The following is a 16,487-nucleotide window of genomic DNA, read 5'->3' as shown; positions in this document are numbered from 1 at the left end:
TTATATTAAGCAAGTTTTTGTCGAATTTTGGTGATAAGTAAGATGTTCTTAATTTTTTACTAAGAAAGTAAGAATGTTTAATGCTTAATTTCTCTACAGCTCATTATAGGCCGTCCGGAGTGCCATATCGGCCGTCGTGCAACCATTGAACCATATAGATAAAATCTAACGGTTTTGCGGTTTCTAACCTTTTTAGTTGTTCAGACCACTAATTTTGTAAAAAAATCTTTGAGGCAACACTAATGACGAATATCATACCTACTTACCTATATACCTATGAATATAATATTATTAGGTATATAATAAAAATACATAAAAATATTGTTTTAAATATATATACGTTAGTAATATTAATACTTAATATTATATGGTCCACGGTCCAGTTCCACTCTGCTTGCAGACTATGGTTATAATCGCATATATAATCTATTGCCGTGGTATTTGGTATTAGCAATGATTTATACATGATTTATACATATAACCTTAATCAATGGTATTAGTACAGAATAATCAAAAAGGACATTTTCTGATTTCTGAAAATTACTTTGCAAATGTATTACATTAACAATAACAATCCTTAACGTTAACACACTCTGGAAGAACAAGTAAATTCCAGTTTTTATGGGAAGCATGGCCATAAATCAATAGCCGTGATGGGAAGCAAGAATATGGAATATTCTTTTTTATCAGTTGTGTATGCCCACAATGTTTTTTGTAAGAATTTTATCGCGAAAACATCATTTTTTTCCGACAGGGTGGAGTGTAAAATAAAATATTCAATGTTTCATGCAGAGATTGTATAATAATAATATTTAAAATGTTAATTATGATAATTGGGTAATATCAGGCCCATAGGTGAATGTAAACTGTTTAAATTTCATAGTATTTTTTATTAAAACAGTAAATCAATCGGAGGTTATGCGTATTTAAATGATATAATATATTATTGAATGGTATTTACTGTTTAAAGAATATTTCAGTTTACTCTAGTTGTTCATAATGACACGTGTCATCAATTGTCAACTACCATGGTTTGTTTAATTTTGTTATTATTTTGGAAAGTTGTAAAATGTTGTATTTTAATATTATTTTTTCTTTTATGATTTTTAAATAGTTATTTTGAAATTAATATGTACTAATACCAATAGCATAAAATTACTCACACAAACACATATATATAGTTTATATTTTATGGTCTGTTATATTGTATAATGAAATGAACTTATTTGAATCCAACTTCTAGATAGCGTTAGTATGATAAAAATGAATAAAAACCACCCGTGACTTCTAATCTATACTCAATGCTTTTAGGTACGTTTTAAGATGAAAGTTTGAATCGTGCTTTTAAGTTTTAGTGAATCGTTATATATTTTTGCGTCCAGTCCTCTAAATTTTAGTTGTTGAGTATTAGTATAGAATATAGCTGTACTATCTACAGCCGTGGCACAGAAATATGGAATAACCAGAAAAGACACTTGAAGAATTAAAAATTACATTATTATTTTTTTTTTGGATTTGGGCCTTCGGGAATATATTATGGACCACAGCGCGTCATGTAAAAAAGTGTAAATGTTAGTTATAGGTAATATGGGTTTGTTCGTATTTGTTTGTACGCTGATTATTCACCATATCAGGGCCGGATTTAGACTTAATAAGGCCTTAAGCTATTTGATATATGGGGCCTTTTATAAGTGCAGATATTATATATGCATAGAGTCAGTGGTATTTTTTTTTTTTTGGGGGGGGGAAGGGGTTCCCCCTAATAAAAAAAAGTTATTCAGAAACTTCCTAGATTTTTTATATATTGTATAAGGTTTATACCAACAGGAGAGCTAAATCAAACAAATAAATATTTTAGGTCCCCCCAAAAATTGTATTTTAACTTTTGCCTATGATTTTCGGGGATAATACAGAGGGATAAACTGAAATACATTAAAGTATATTATTTTTATTTATAATAAACTTAAAAATAATTACTACCTCATAATAATAATATTCAATAGGTACACAAAATATTTCTCCGTGTTGATCCATTTTGTGTGAATAATTTTTTTTTGGTGTTGGCCGGGTGTTTCATGTCATATAGGATATGATAAATGCTCACTTGAACAATTTTTTTGAGGGCCCCCAAGACAGTGGGGCTCTAAGCTATAGCTTGCAGTGTAGGTTCAGTAGCATGTATAGAAATTAATTTCAGGAAGGGTTAAAAAAAATTTCCATTCTTAAATTTCAATTAATTATACAATCAAAATCAACGCCCGAACCAACCATACATTTTAGGGGGGGGGTTTAACTCTTAAACCCCCTTATACACGCTACTGTGTAGCTTATACATAAATCTGGCATTGCGTATAATAGGTTATATATTTTTCGAAGTTAGATTTTAAGATTCAGACGTACCAACGTACTTTTACCTACACACCGTTTTTACACTGAACGAATGAACTGAACCACAGCATTTTGTGACATACAAACGAGTAAAATGGCTATTAACTTAATTCGCATACCGTACACTTTAAATTGAAGTAAACAATACTATACAGACATATAGTATATACCTAATAAGGGCGGCCAAACGGTCGACTTTATTTTTACCCAATTTTATTAAATGTCCAATACCGGGAAAACTCGATAACCGATGATAACCTGTTTGTAGTCAACATATTTCTGTGACGCAGCATTTTTTCGCGCGAAAATTATTAAATCTGAATACCAAGCTATATTTTCCGACGACTTTTTGGTGCAGTGTCTTCGTTAAGTAGGCAGCGACTATTCTCCAGATTATGATCAACTTATCAATGATATGCAATGTTTTCACATCAGCAAAATATGTTAATTTTATTATTTATATATACAAGTATGTTTGTTTATAGTTAAAGGTAATAGCGTTGGTTATAGAATATATAGTCTATTTCATAATCAATGGTAAAGGGTTCTTCCAAAAATACAGTTGTTTTTATAGAAGTTGATGCAAAAGGAAAAAAGAAAAAAAGGAAAAATATGTTCTTAGTAGTACTGAAAAAAGTTTGACCGCCTCTGGTATGTACATAGTGAATATTCAAATTTTTATTGATATTTATAATAGTTTACCCGTAATATGATTTAAGTAGTAATATAGTATGTACATAAATAAATTTCCTTAAAAAATCACTTTTTTTAGAACTGGATTATTTTAATTAATAATGTGCAGTTAAACTAAAAATTTAATTTTAATTTTAATCAGATTAGAATGTCGAATGAATATTTTTTTAAATGTAGATTTTTTTGTACAATAGCAAATACATGATATGTTTGTACTGAATGTACAATGTATTCAATGTATTCCTGTGATTGACAATACTGACGAATTAATTTCATTTTGTCCATTGATAGTAAAAAATAATACGAATATGAAATGATTAAGTCAGAAGTCTACAAACACTGAATAAAAAACTACTTTTCACTTTTAAAAACCTGGTGATCTATTGACAAAATAAAAAATAAAAATATTGTAATTTTTTGTGTAATTAGTATTAAATTGTATCATGGTTCCAATAATAATTTTTTTGCCATTTGTCGCCGGCTGACAAACGATATTAATTTTTTTTTTTAAATTCAGATGGTAAATAAATGAACATACCTACTATTTTATAGTCTCCTATTAGCAACGCCAACTTAAGACAAGAAAATTACAATTATAACACCCACATATTTTGTCGCTTAGTACTATGTGGGTTTTGAGGGGGAGGGATACTGAGGATTAATCATGTTAACCACATCCATGTAATTGATTTGAGGCAACTCCCCCCTCTCACAGAAAAAATAAAAATACTTATTTTACATGTTTAAATTAAAATTAAAATTAAAATTATTATTTGGAATTATACGATTAATGGTGGTGGTTTTAGGATTTTTTTTTTGAAGGGGATGCATTTTTGTATTATTACATATCATCATACAATTTTGTTAACTCAATATTTAGGATTTGATGTTAGGTCTTCCAAATATAGTATAACTATGAAGGGAGGCCCTCGGGCCCTAACCTTAAATCCACCACTGATGATTAGTTATACTACTTTAATGTACTCACGGTTTTGGTAAATATGTATTGGTCAAAAAAATGAATCTATAATTATTTTTAGAGAGAAAATTGCTCAAGCTTCATATTTAAAAGATATAATTTTTCGAAATTTTTAATAATTTTTCAAGCATTTGGGATAAACTATTATAAATCATAATCGCTTGAACCAATATTCATGAAACTTATAACATGGATATTAAATTATGAGGTGAATTAAGATATTATTTTTGGATTTTATTGAATTTTATTAAATGATTGTTTCAAATTTTGAACTGAACTCGACTTTAGATTTTTAATTCGGTTTTAAAACCTTAATAAGGAAAAAATTCTAATTAAATTTTTGAAGTTTTAGTACATTTAAGGTTGGAAATTCAATTTTTTTAACGAATTATTCTATGATTACAATTTTTTAAGGTATTCAGAAGTATAAAAAGGTTAATGTTCTTGTTCCGTAGAAGATTTTGTTTATTCTGTTTAGTTCGGTTGATTTCATTAACAACATAATAAAAAGTTCTATAAAAATGTAAAATATAGTAAAGGTTATATGACTGATCGGGTTGTAGGAGTAAGAGACCTTCGTGAATCTGTTTGCTTTAAAATATTTAAGCTCCCCTAAAATATTTTACAGGATCTCAGGCTATTATTTTATTACAAATTCTTATTATGCATTTATAAAAATAATTTTTATAATAACATACATATATTAAAGTCATAAACTCATAATTCATAAATGCACAATGAACAATGTATACAATTAAACAACTGCTGTTGTGAATCAATAAATATAGAATATAATTTTAAATATTTAGGTATTGAAATTGTCAGAAATATGAAATTGAAGAATTGAATCGATCTATTTATAAAAAAACCTAGACAAATTATTGTATATTAAGAAATCTAAACAAAGTTCTTGAATTACCTAAATTGTGTCAAGTTTATTTAGCATTGGTAGAATCAATAATCTCCTATGGTATTATAGATTGAGGTAGTGCTTTTGATAATTTTATAAATGTTAGAAACATGTCAAAATCAACTAAAAACTATTCATTAACAGAACTTAATGCACTATATCTGTTAAGAAAATATACCTAAAAGACTAAAAGTTAAGTAAAAGTAAGCTGTAAGCATAAGGTATGTAAAAAATAATTTTATCACTAAAAGATTAAGAATAACTACATCTAGTAAATATTTTGAAACAATCCGTACTAAATTATGAAATAAAATATCAACCTTTACAATAAATGTTCCAAAAAAGGTATTTTCCAATGGCTATCAGAATCCCCTGATGAATTAATAATGTTATACTAATTATATTATATTAAAATTATAAACAATTTTAAATTTTAAATTTTATTTTGGATATTATAATTAGGAATTTATTTTTAAATATTTAATATTCTATCGATAGGTATTATAATCAATGTAAACTACAGTTTATGTTATGTGCTTATCAAATAGAAATTAGAAATTGTTAATTTTATTTAGAACTCCTGGGCCTCTACACCAGTTCTCTCAGTGGGGTTGAGTACACATATGTATATGAAACTGTGCTGTACCATAGACAGATCAACATCAATCTTTTTTTTACTCAAATCAAATCAAATTTGATTTGCGTTTCTACATAGATATAAATATATAACAAATAATAAAATTGTATTGAATTTTTATATTTCACTGAAATCTTATACGTTTATTTTTGTGGGTTTTTTGCGGTCATCATTTACAAGGTATGACGATAGAGAAATAGAGATAAGAATAATTTTTATCGTTGGTTGCGTTTTTTATTTATTTTTCCATTCATTGTTTGTCAAATAATTATTAAACATTGTTTCTCTTGTATGTGAACCGCTGGGGCTATACGGTTTAATACTAGTTAAGAAACCAAATTTTTACAATATAAAGAGGAGCACTTTGACATTGCAATATCACATTTATTTTACCAATATTATACTAGTCTCCGAGTAGTGAGTTATTATATTGTTTAAAAATACGTTACTATTATAATGTCTTTAAATCTTCGATATTATTTTTTTCTGGAAATCGTATTTATCCGCACTACTTATATTTTAAAAATTAAACGCACAATATAAGTTCTCTGCCTCTTTTTACAGTGTAGCTCTGCCAAGTCACTTTGAATTTGTAAAGAAATTCTTTAAATCGCCTACATCGAACTCCTAAAAAGCAGGTGCGATTGATGGACGCGTTACTCAAATCCGTTCAATCCTTTTGAGCATTTCATGTTTTTAAATTGATATAATACTCTATGTATGACAATAATAGTATAATGATCCTCTGGCTCGTGATCGGTGCACATTGTCGTAATAACGTCGTATGGGTAGGTGCCTATAATATTATAATAATAATTGTGTAGTGTGGGCGTCAAATCGTTTGGCGGCGCTGCGCGTATATGAGACCCGCCGAAGAACAACGCCGCCGCCGTCACCACCGCCGCTGCCACTGCCGAGGGAAAAACCACCCCCAACCATGGGGTGGCGCGCGCGTCCGGCACGTCGGCCGTTGACAAACGCGCCGCTCACGTTCGCACACGACCGCAGTCTGCCGCCAAACACCCATCCCGTCGGGTCCGTTGCCGCCGAACGGCCGTATTATCGTCCACCGCCGTCGTCGTCGCGTTCGTCGTCGCCGCTTTCTCCGCGATATCATGTGTCGTCCACTCACGTCTGATCGGTCGCCGTCGCGGCCGTCGCCGTCATCGCCGTTGCCGCCGGAATGATGACAATATATAATAATTATAATTATTAAATTAGTGCGATGGTCGCAGTCTCCTCCTCTACCGTTTCGCGCCATTTCTGTGCCGCGCGCCACGAAACTGATTTTGAAAGCTGAAAATCGCAATAAAAATTTCCTCGCGTTTTTACTGCGTTCCACCGCATTTCTCTTGCACCTTAAACGGTTTTCGATTTTTAATTTTTCGCGCCTCGCGAGTGTAACAATCGCCGCCCGCTGCCCTCACCACCATGGAGGCGGACCTCCGGATTCTCTTGGTCGTTTGGATACTGTCCACCATGGGAGCGTCACCCGAACTGGCGTCTGAAGGTATAAGAAAGTCGTAAGACAATAACGCACGAGTATATACGTTAATTGCTGCTGTTGCAGTTGCGAGTAAAAACTCTACCGGGTTGTTTCAGAAACCAAGAGTTAAAATATACGAAAACACACTAAAATGTCTATAAAAAAACATAAACGAATAAAAAGTTTTACGCGCGTACAATAAACTTATAATAATAGTTCCACGAAACTTTCGAGTTTCGAACGTATGCAGGTACCTACCTCCTAAACGACAATATTTTATTATGTTACTGGATATTTCGATAAATATTCAAGGTTTCTAAAAAAACTGAAATGATTTAAAATATTAAATTGTATTTATATCGAGAATTGATAAAACAATAAATGGATTTTCACTTCCCCTCCAATGTGGTTTTCACAACGGCGGAGGTAACAACTTACATTTCATTATCGGTTAGATGAATATTTTTTGCATTCCATCGTTAGTGTCAAGTACTCAAGTATTTGTTATATTTAAATTGTTTTCCAATAATACATTTTATACATTCAAGAGTTTTATTTAAATGTACAAGTTATTTTTTAACCATCTTATATCCGAAATAATAATAATTTGAAATATTATTTTAAACTCAAAATCAATTCAATGCTTCTGAAAATTTAAAGTATTACAAATTTTAAATTAAATTTGAATTCGGAGTTGTTGTATTTTAGTATGTTAAGTATGTGAATAAAAAAAATTTTTTTTATCATAAATTATATAAAGTATAGAGTTAAATTATATGGTTCACACTAAAAATATAATATATAGGTACATTTGTATATATTTATATGATTAATGAAACCTGGGGATGTGTTTACAAATATTATATTAAAATAATTTGTTTTAAAACTGGCTAATAACTTTAAGTATAAAAATGTGAAGGATTTGTGTGTTTTTGGAGACAGGTGTCTTTACATTTTATGAATGATAAATTATGTTTGAATAATAATTGTGTACCTATACAGAATCCGATTTCTAAAAATATGAGAAATCTTCGATTGCTTACTAATCTTTAAAAAAGTTATTTTATAAGATTGGGTTTGAAAAATAATTTGCGTAAATTTCGATTACTTATATTTCTTTGTAATAATTTTAAAACTGAATCACAGTCTTTATTTAATAAACATGGTATTATATAAATCACAGTGTTTGTATGTAAAGTACCTATATATAATTATTAAATTCATATAAATACAATACTATGTTAATACTATTTAATTTATTCTAGTATTTTTTGTTAATATATTTGTGTTTTTTAGCTAATAACCAAATAGTAACCTTCTGTATTTAAAAAGTATTTATCTTTATTTTAGATTATCAATCATAATTTATTATTTACGTTAATAAATTATACATTTATTTAAATTTGTATAATTTTACTAACAGTCCGAACTTCCTCCGGAAGAAATTATTATTTTATAATTTAATTTAAAATCATATTACTATTCTTTGGCTACACAAATAATATAAATTATAATTATATATTGTAGTTATTGTTATTGCTAATTTCTGAAAATTATATATTCTACATTTTGAATTCAACTTCTGGAGTGGTAAATTTTATTCTTTTTATTATAGAATAGAGATAAGGTAGAAAAAAATGTAATAATAAATTATTTGTTCAATGAATAGTATATATTTTGAATGGAAAAATGCAAGTGCAAACAAATTAATAATTAATTAATAATAATAATAATAATAACAATAATAAATAAACAAACAAATATATATATATATATATTAATTATTATTATGAGAGGAAGCTCAGGAAGCCATAAAATTAAAGACGTTCAAAACCGGTTTCCTTCGTCTCCAAAATCAGGTTAGATTCTTATTATATAGATTACGAATAAAAATATCTTAAATTAATGGGTGAAATAAACTTAATATTATTTTATTAACTAATTAAAAATTAAAACAAAGTGTTTAACGCACCATTATAACTATTAATTATTAAGCTTGGGGGTCCTAATTAAAAATTTCGATTGTAATATTGTTTATACAATACAAATATGTTACCTATTTTAATAGCTTTTTAATTAAAAAAAAATTACCTACTTCAATGCTCTTAATATAAACAATAAAATATATAATTCTTATATTTTTGTGTAAAATAAGTTTAATTTATGTTGTTTTTTGTGTTGTGATTACTAACTTGTGAAGGTGTTGTTTCTATAACATGATGATGATATTGCACATTTCAATGACGTAGTAGAATTAAGGCCGCCTATATTATATTGTATTTAATTTGCTTCCTTGTATACTCATTAGTCAATACTCATAAAACACATAACATTACATACTATACCTAATTAAGAGTTTTAATGTTATCAATATTTTTATTAACTAAATTATTAATAAAATAAAAAAGTAAATAAAAACAACTATAAGTATATATTTAAGAACTACCTATGATATTGAAATACAAATATTCATATGTTGTGAACTTGTGACTAAATAATTTAATTATTTTAAATATAAAAACCTAAATTTCTTATTTGTATTTTTTTTATTTGAATAACCCTTGGAATCGTGGTCATTGATAATTGCTCTATTTTTTATAATATTTTTATAATTATTGTGTCGATGATAATTGTTTTTAATTTTAAAGCAAATTTACACGGGTTAAGTTATATTTAATAGGTACCTAATACCTAGCTTACATTAAATTAATTTTGTTCAATTTTGACTTCTGGAAGAAAGAGAATGTATTGACTATTATAAGTTGTGTCCCGAGGGTTTTGAATATATAACCAGATATTTTGTTTTTATTTCTTGATAGTACATATTATATGATATGTGTCAGTTTTGTCACATTTTGTGGCAATTTGTTTGGTGGAATAAAGGCGTTTTTTTTTACAGTTTTATTCTCTTTTATGTTTCAGATTTGTTATAATTTTAGGGTTCTCATATGTTCTGTGTTTTTATGATGCAGATCATTTTAATTTTAGTATTCTCGTTTTAAGGGACCGGTTTATTTTTCGTAATTATACATACATTTTTTTTTTTGGAGATTTTATAATCTAAATAAATTAAGAATGGTCAAAATGTCTTTGTTTTTATCGAATATATGTTCGAATGTTCGAAAGTAATATAATCGATTTTGAAGTATTTTTGAAAATTGAATATTTATTCTGTTGATTCTAAATAGGTATTCTAATAATATATTAACGATGTTTATGAGGTTTTATATTTTTATTCTTTATTTTAAGAGATTTTTAGATTTGGAGTGTAATAGAGTTGAGGTGTTTTGATAGAATTAAAAAATAACGTAGATAACAGTGCAAGGGTAGAGAGAGATGATTCTAGAATAGATCTTTTGGTAGGTATCTAACTTTGATAGGATTTAATCGTATTGGAAAATTATCTTTTGTGGTATTACTGTACAGTTTCTAAATTAGGAACTGTAGTTTTCTGATTTGTACTTGAAATTAGTTGTCTTTTGTTGAATATTAAGAGTTAACTTTTATTTTAATTTTTTTAAATAAATTATAACAGTTATTTCAAATTACGAGGCCACGTGGCCCTGATATTTGTAAAAGAAATACACATCTAAATCATCGGATAAAAATATATCATACCTACCTTAGTTGATTCAGACTGATGCGTTATGCAAAATTAACTAAAATGGTGATATTAACTATAATAGGTTTTGGAGAATATTCTTAGATTTTTATCACTATGCTCGTAAAAATGTTCGTAGTTGAATTATATACAGTCGTTTATTTAGTTTGAGGAATTAATTTTTATTAACGTCGAGAGCATATTTGAACATATGAGTACAAGTAATTCCAAAAATGATTCTTTGTTATTTAATTTACATAGGTTAAACAATTCTTATATAGAAATTTATAATAGTTATATAATTATCAGATTATCTATTAAATTATCTACTTATTAGATAAAAAATCCTCATTAAATCTTAAGAGATTTATGACACTAATATATTGTTATGTGGCTGCAGATTTTCATTGATAGCGATAATATAATCTTTATGAGCTAAACTGTAATTTATAACATAGATTAATATAATTTGATATTTTTTTTAGTGCCTTCTATACATCGATTAATGGTACTTTATAATATTATATTATTTTAGTAATTGATGTGATTGATAAGATATTAAGTGGTCAGATTTTTATTTTTTGAGAATTTTTGCTGTGAAATGGTTGACGAATAAAATTAACCTTTGAGAATGTTATGCTTTATTTTCATTTTCGTGAATAAGGAAAAATAAATAAAAATTAAGAAGGTTTCATCCATTGTAGTGATGTGTTATTGTATTATTTAGAATTTAGATGTTTTGAGGTATAAATGTATAATAAATATAAGCATATTACTCATGTGTGTACGATATAGATATAATATAGTTTACTGCTATCGAAAGTTAATTAAATGTGGCATTCAGGCTCATGAATTCACGAAGATGTAGACTGGTTGTCTGTACAGCGTGCGGTGTGTGGTCATGAATTGGTGAGATCTTTTATTATTTATGTTATTGATTCTTAGTATATACGCACATATAGTACCTATAATATATTTATGAATCAAAAAAATGATTTATGTTTTATTAGTACTGTGATATGTAATTAATATAGCGTTATACGAGTAAGTAAGATGCTAATATTTATCAATAGACAATACAAGTAATATTATATTTGATTTTAAAACAATAATATATTATATATATAAAATAAAATATGACAATATAATGTCGCTTAACAAGTAAAAACTAATTTAAGTTCTAGTTCTAACTTTATTGATTTTGTACTTTGATATCAATATTTAAAAAACTATGTCGTTGTAAATTATCACCTAATAAAAATATTTTTTATTATTTACTCGGATATAGACTTATTATAACATATAAATTATAAGATAACATAGTAGGTAAATCATAGTTTAATTATATATTCTAAAATGTGCTGTTATGTATGCGATTCAGCTAAATTTGTTTAGTTGTTAAAACCATGATTATGATTTATGAATATGCAGCTATACAAATAAAAAAAAGATCTTATCTATAGTTAAACTTTGATCACTATTTTCTGTACCTATAGTTTAGTTTTTTTAGATTTGAAAGAAACCTATTTATTTACAGAAAAAAGTACACAATTTTGGACCAATAGCTTTTTTATTTTGACTAATAATATTAATTACATGGACGCTATGATAAATTGAATTATTTGCTTCTTTAAACAACAAATTAATAATAAAAATAAATAATAATTAAATTACTGCTTTGTTCTTTTTAAGTTAAAAAAAAAAAATACAACATAAAATGAAAATAGTAGTTAGTGATAACATGAGGTAATGAATAGTATATACATAGACATAGTAAAATTGTTGGCTCTATATACGTTCAAACGAAGAACAGATAAGGTTTATTTAACCCTTTAGTCTTTTTGTTCTGAAATTCATTCTTGTGGAAATAATGTTTAAAAAAATAAAAACTTCGCTAATTTCGTTACCAAATTAAATTTTAGATATTATTTGCGAAACAAAACAAAATCCATTGCAACTTAAGGTCATCATATTACAATGAACCCCTATACCGTGTTTCGAGTCATAAAACGTTGGATGATAACAAATTGTGCTTTTATGAAACTGTCTTTGTATTGTATTATTATTACCCCAAATATTACCTTTATATTAAAAAAAACTTTTATGTTTATATCATAATAAAACTTAATTATTGTATTTTAGATTCTCAGTGAATCAAGTAAATCCTACCTATATTTAATTTAGAAAGATTATTTTTGTATTCGGCTATGTGTAATGCTTATATGAGTATATGACACTATTTTTGGATTTAGTGACACTATGTCCATAAAATAATTCATAAAATGTATGGAACATACTTTTTAAACACAATCGATTTTGGTTAATTTGTTGTAATTCACAAATTTAATTTTGCCTAAAAAACTGATTTATTAACGCTCAAAATTATATTTTGATCAAACGTTATCTAAATGCAGATTATTTCATTAAGAAATCTTATTCTTATTAAAATTCTAAAATTTGTTAAAAATAAATATCTATTATTCTATTTAAGAAGATTAGCCACACTTATTGTTATTTGTGTATCGTATAAATTGTTTAGCATTAGAATTTAAGACAGTGTCGGTGTATAGTCGTATTCCATATTATTTTGGTACACTAATTTAACTTTAGATTATTATGACGACAGTTATGTATTATTATACTTATGAAATTTTAAAGTAATTTATAAACATATTTAACTGTTGAAAATGTATTAATTTTTAAGGCCGATAACATATTATAGATGTTAGGTATGAGTGTTATGACTATTTAAAATCATGTTTTTAAATTAAATAATTTATTATTGCTTTGAAATGTACAACAATAATAATAATAGGTATATACTATCAACCATTAAGATGAATGATCAACACTCTACAGGTTTCAGCATTATGTATTCCTCTCTCAATTTTTATTTAATTCAGCAAATTTATTAAAACATTTAAAACCCACTTCATATAAAATATTTATTAAGTTAATGATACTTATTTCTTTTTCTATATTATTAATTATTATATACGATGTATATATTTGTACTCAATCTAATTGTTCAAAGATGTCTTCTGACATGAAGATTGTAATAGGATTTAGTTAAAATTGTATAATAAAACACTTGTTCTATTCATCGAAAATAAAATGTTTGTTTCATGATAATTAAATGTTTTCAGAATTTATTGTTTTGTTTAATTAGCCAGTAACGATAATCCCAGATTTTGTTGTTCAAGTTTAAAGGCCCCCTTATATTTATGCTACATATACCAAACTATGTTGAGCGCTTTTTTCTTTACTATTTTGAAGGGATTTACGTGTTTCCCCCTCGGAATTCAAGTGTAATTACGTCAGGTGGTCTAAGGCTGACACCAATACTATTATGAAGGGCACGGCAGAACCTTGTTTTATATACATTAATCACGCAAGACTTCTATTTTATAAAAGCAGATTTTTTAACAAAAAAATAATAGATCTATATTATTAATAAGTTTTTATTATTTTTTTTTATTTTCTGAGTTTTTTTTTACTAACTTGACTGAGTAAACGCTAGCTATGTGTTGATTTAACAAATACCATGCATGAAGATTATTGTTCTATGCACGATTTTTATTTCATTTTTTTATTCTTTTCATATCAATGTTTTTGTTACATACAAACGACTTAAAAAACTTTGTGTAGGTTTACCATGCGGAGTTATAGTAAAGAAGAAGAAGAAAGCAGCGTTGACAGTGCAGCTGTCGCGCGTCTTACTGAACGTTTTTGGCCATGGTTTGTGTAATGTTATGTCATTAGCGTAAAATTGCGTTATCTAGTTTCAGATAAGTTTCAATTTATGAAAGCAGTTTTTTTTTTTTTTTAATTAGATTTGAATAAAAATATATAGGTATTTTTGAGAGTTTTGGTAATAATAGTAAAATTTAATCGTTTAACATATTTAATTGTTTACATTTATACAATTAATGTTAAATATATTTCAAAATATAGTTTCAATAATATAATACAATGGTATGCCAAACATTTTAATTAATTTGTTAAAAAGGATTAAAAGAGAATGCTTTTTTGTCATTTATTATAATATTTAAAATATATTTAATGCGAATTTTGTGACAAAAAAATGAATAATAATCGTTAAAAAAGTTAGTTTACGTTACGAAAATTAAAAGTTAAAACGTTTGGTATTGCCTTTGGCTGCCTGTATTTGAAGTTTTTGTATTCTTTCTTTTGGTTAAAAAAAAATATATATATACAATATACATATACATTATACATATACATATTACCTATATACATAAATATCTCAAGTTTTGTTGGAATAAAACGCCATTTTTTTCTTGGCAGCATAAAACTTTTTCACTGGATCTGGATGCTAATAAGTTCGGGTTCATTTGTCCGGTTTTTAGTTCAGAATTCGATATGGTGTTAGTATTCGGCGTATACATTAAACCCCCTCTTTTTCTAGACGGTTTACCTTCGTCTTCGCAAAGTTTCCTTACACGGACTCCGAATACCTTATGAGGACAACTTTTGATAGAAAGAAATACTTGTATTGGTTTCGCAAAATTATTAACCTACAGCACTATAGCGAATGAAATATTAAGGGATATTCGTTTCAAAGAAAAACATTACCCGAAGAAAGTTTCACCAAAAGCCATTGGGGCTAAACAAATCCGGGAAAAGTTTGTATAATAGAATGTAATCTAAATTATGGCTTCATACCGCGAGACGCATATAAGGTGAACCCTGTAGGTGACGGCGAAGAAAATCGGTTGAGAAAAAATTATTTTTTATATGCCATACGTATCACTAGAGTTGACGGTATTGAAATTTGATATCAGTTCAGTATGTGACGGAATACCATAATATCAATATTATAATGTATGGTAATAAAGATATAACCGTGATATATGATCATGCCGATACTGGCATTGATGATATCAATTAATGTTATTATTATAAAATACCATAAAAATTGTGAAATTACACATTTTAAAATGCATGAATGCTCCGCTAAAACAAATATACGTATTTAAAATGTTTAATTGAGCTGAAACCAAATGGCATACCTATAATTATCTATTAATATATTTTTCGATTATTTTTAAACATTTATTAAATTCGATATTATACAGAACTTAAATAGTTGTTATTATGCAATAAACCGTCCAAGTGATAATTGAAATAGTATTAGTAGTATTAATAGTATTAGTATAACAGGTATACTAATATTAAAAGTGTATAGTAAAACAAAAATATCAAACCTATAGTATTATAATGAAGTTTGAATCTTTAATACATTGTACTTATATGTTATTTAAAATTTTTTTTGAATGCACAATTGGGTTTTAAAATAAATTAAAATTGGTCTATATATAGAATTTTGTCATGAATTAATTTTCAAATTTAATTTTTCAATAAAAATAAAATAAAACACATTGATCATTTACATAGAGAATATTGGCATGGAATAGAATTTTAATCGCCGCTTGTAAAACCTTATGAATCCGGTGTATCAGCGCCAAAAACAGAATTGTTAGTTTGATTTTTGGTGGGAAACAAAACCATAACTTTATATGTATTTTGGGGAAACTCGATAACTCAATTTGATCTTACAAAAGTTGACGACGAAAAATAAAAACAGTATATTTACACATTTTTAAGCGCTGCACTATATACTGTTTTGTTAGAAATTTGTTCTCTAGTAGTAAGTTTTTTTAACGATTGTTTTTTTTTAAATTTCAAAGTAGACCCAATAATGCTAAAAATACTAAACTTAATTTTGTAATTGGTTACAATAAAGGCTACTAGATGATGAGATACAAATTG

At 26.9% G+C, this 16,487-nt stretch overlaps 1 protein-coding gene across 1 annotated transcript in view; it reads left to right on the top strand.

Moving 5' to 3' along the window:
• The first annotated feature begins 6,629 nt into the window (after positions 1 to 6,629).
• The window catches only part of LOC113558750 (hemicentin-1-like), a 318,777-nt gene continuing 308,919 nt past the window's right edge, over positions 6,630 to 16,487 (top strand). The window contains exon 1 of the mRNA XM_026964278.1: positions 6,630 to 7,117. Coding sequence (XP_026820079.1) covers positions 7,039 to 7,117 — 79 coding nt within the window. The 5' untranslated portion in view covers positions 6,630 to 7,038. The remainder of the gene's footprint in view (positions 7,118 to 16,487) is intronic.

This window comes from Rhopalosiphum maidis, chromosome 4, assembly GCF_003676215.2.
Source record: "Rhopalosiphum maidis isolate BTI-1 chromosome 4, ASM367621v3, whole genome shotgun sequence".
NCBI classification, from domain to species: Eukaryota; Metazoa; Arthropoda; class Insecta; order Hemiptera; family Aphididae; genus Rhopalosiphum; species Rhopalosiphum maidis.
This window is presented reverse-complemented; position numbering and strand designations above follow the sequence as displayed.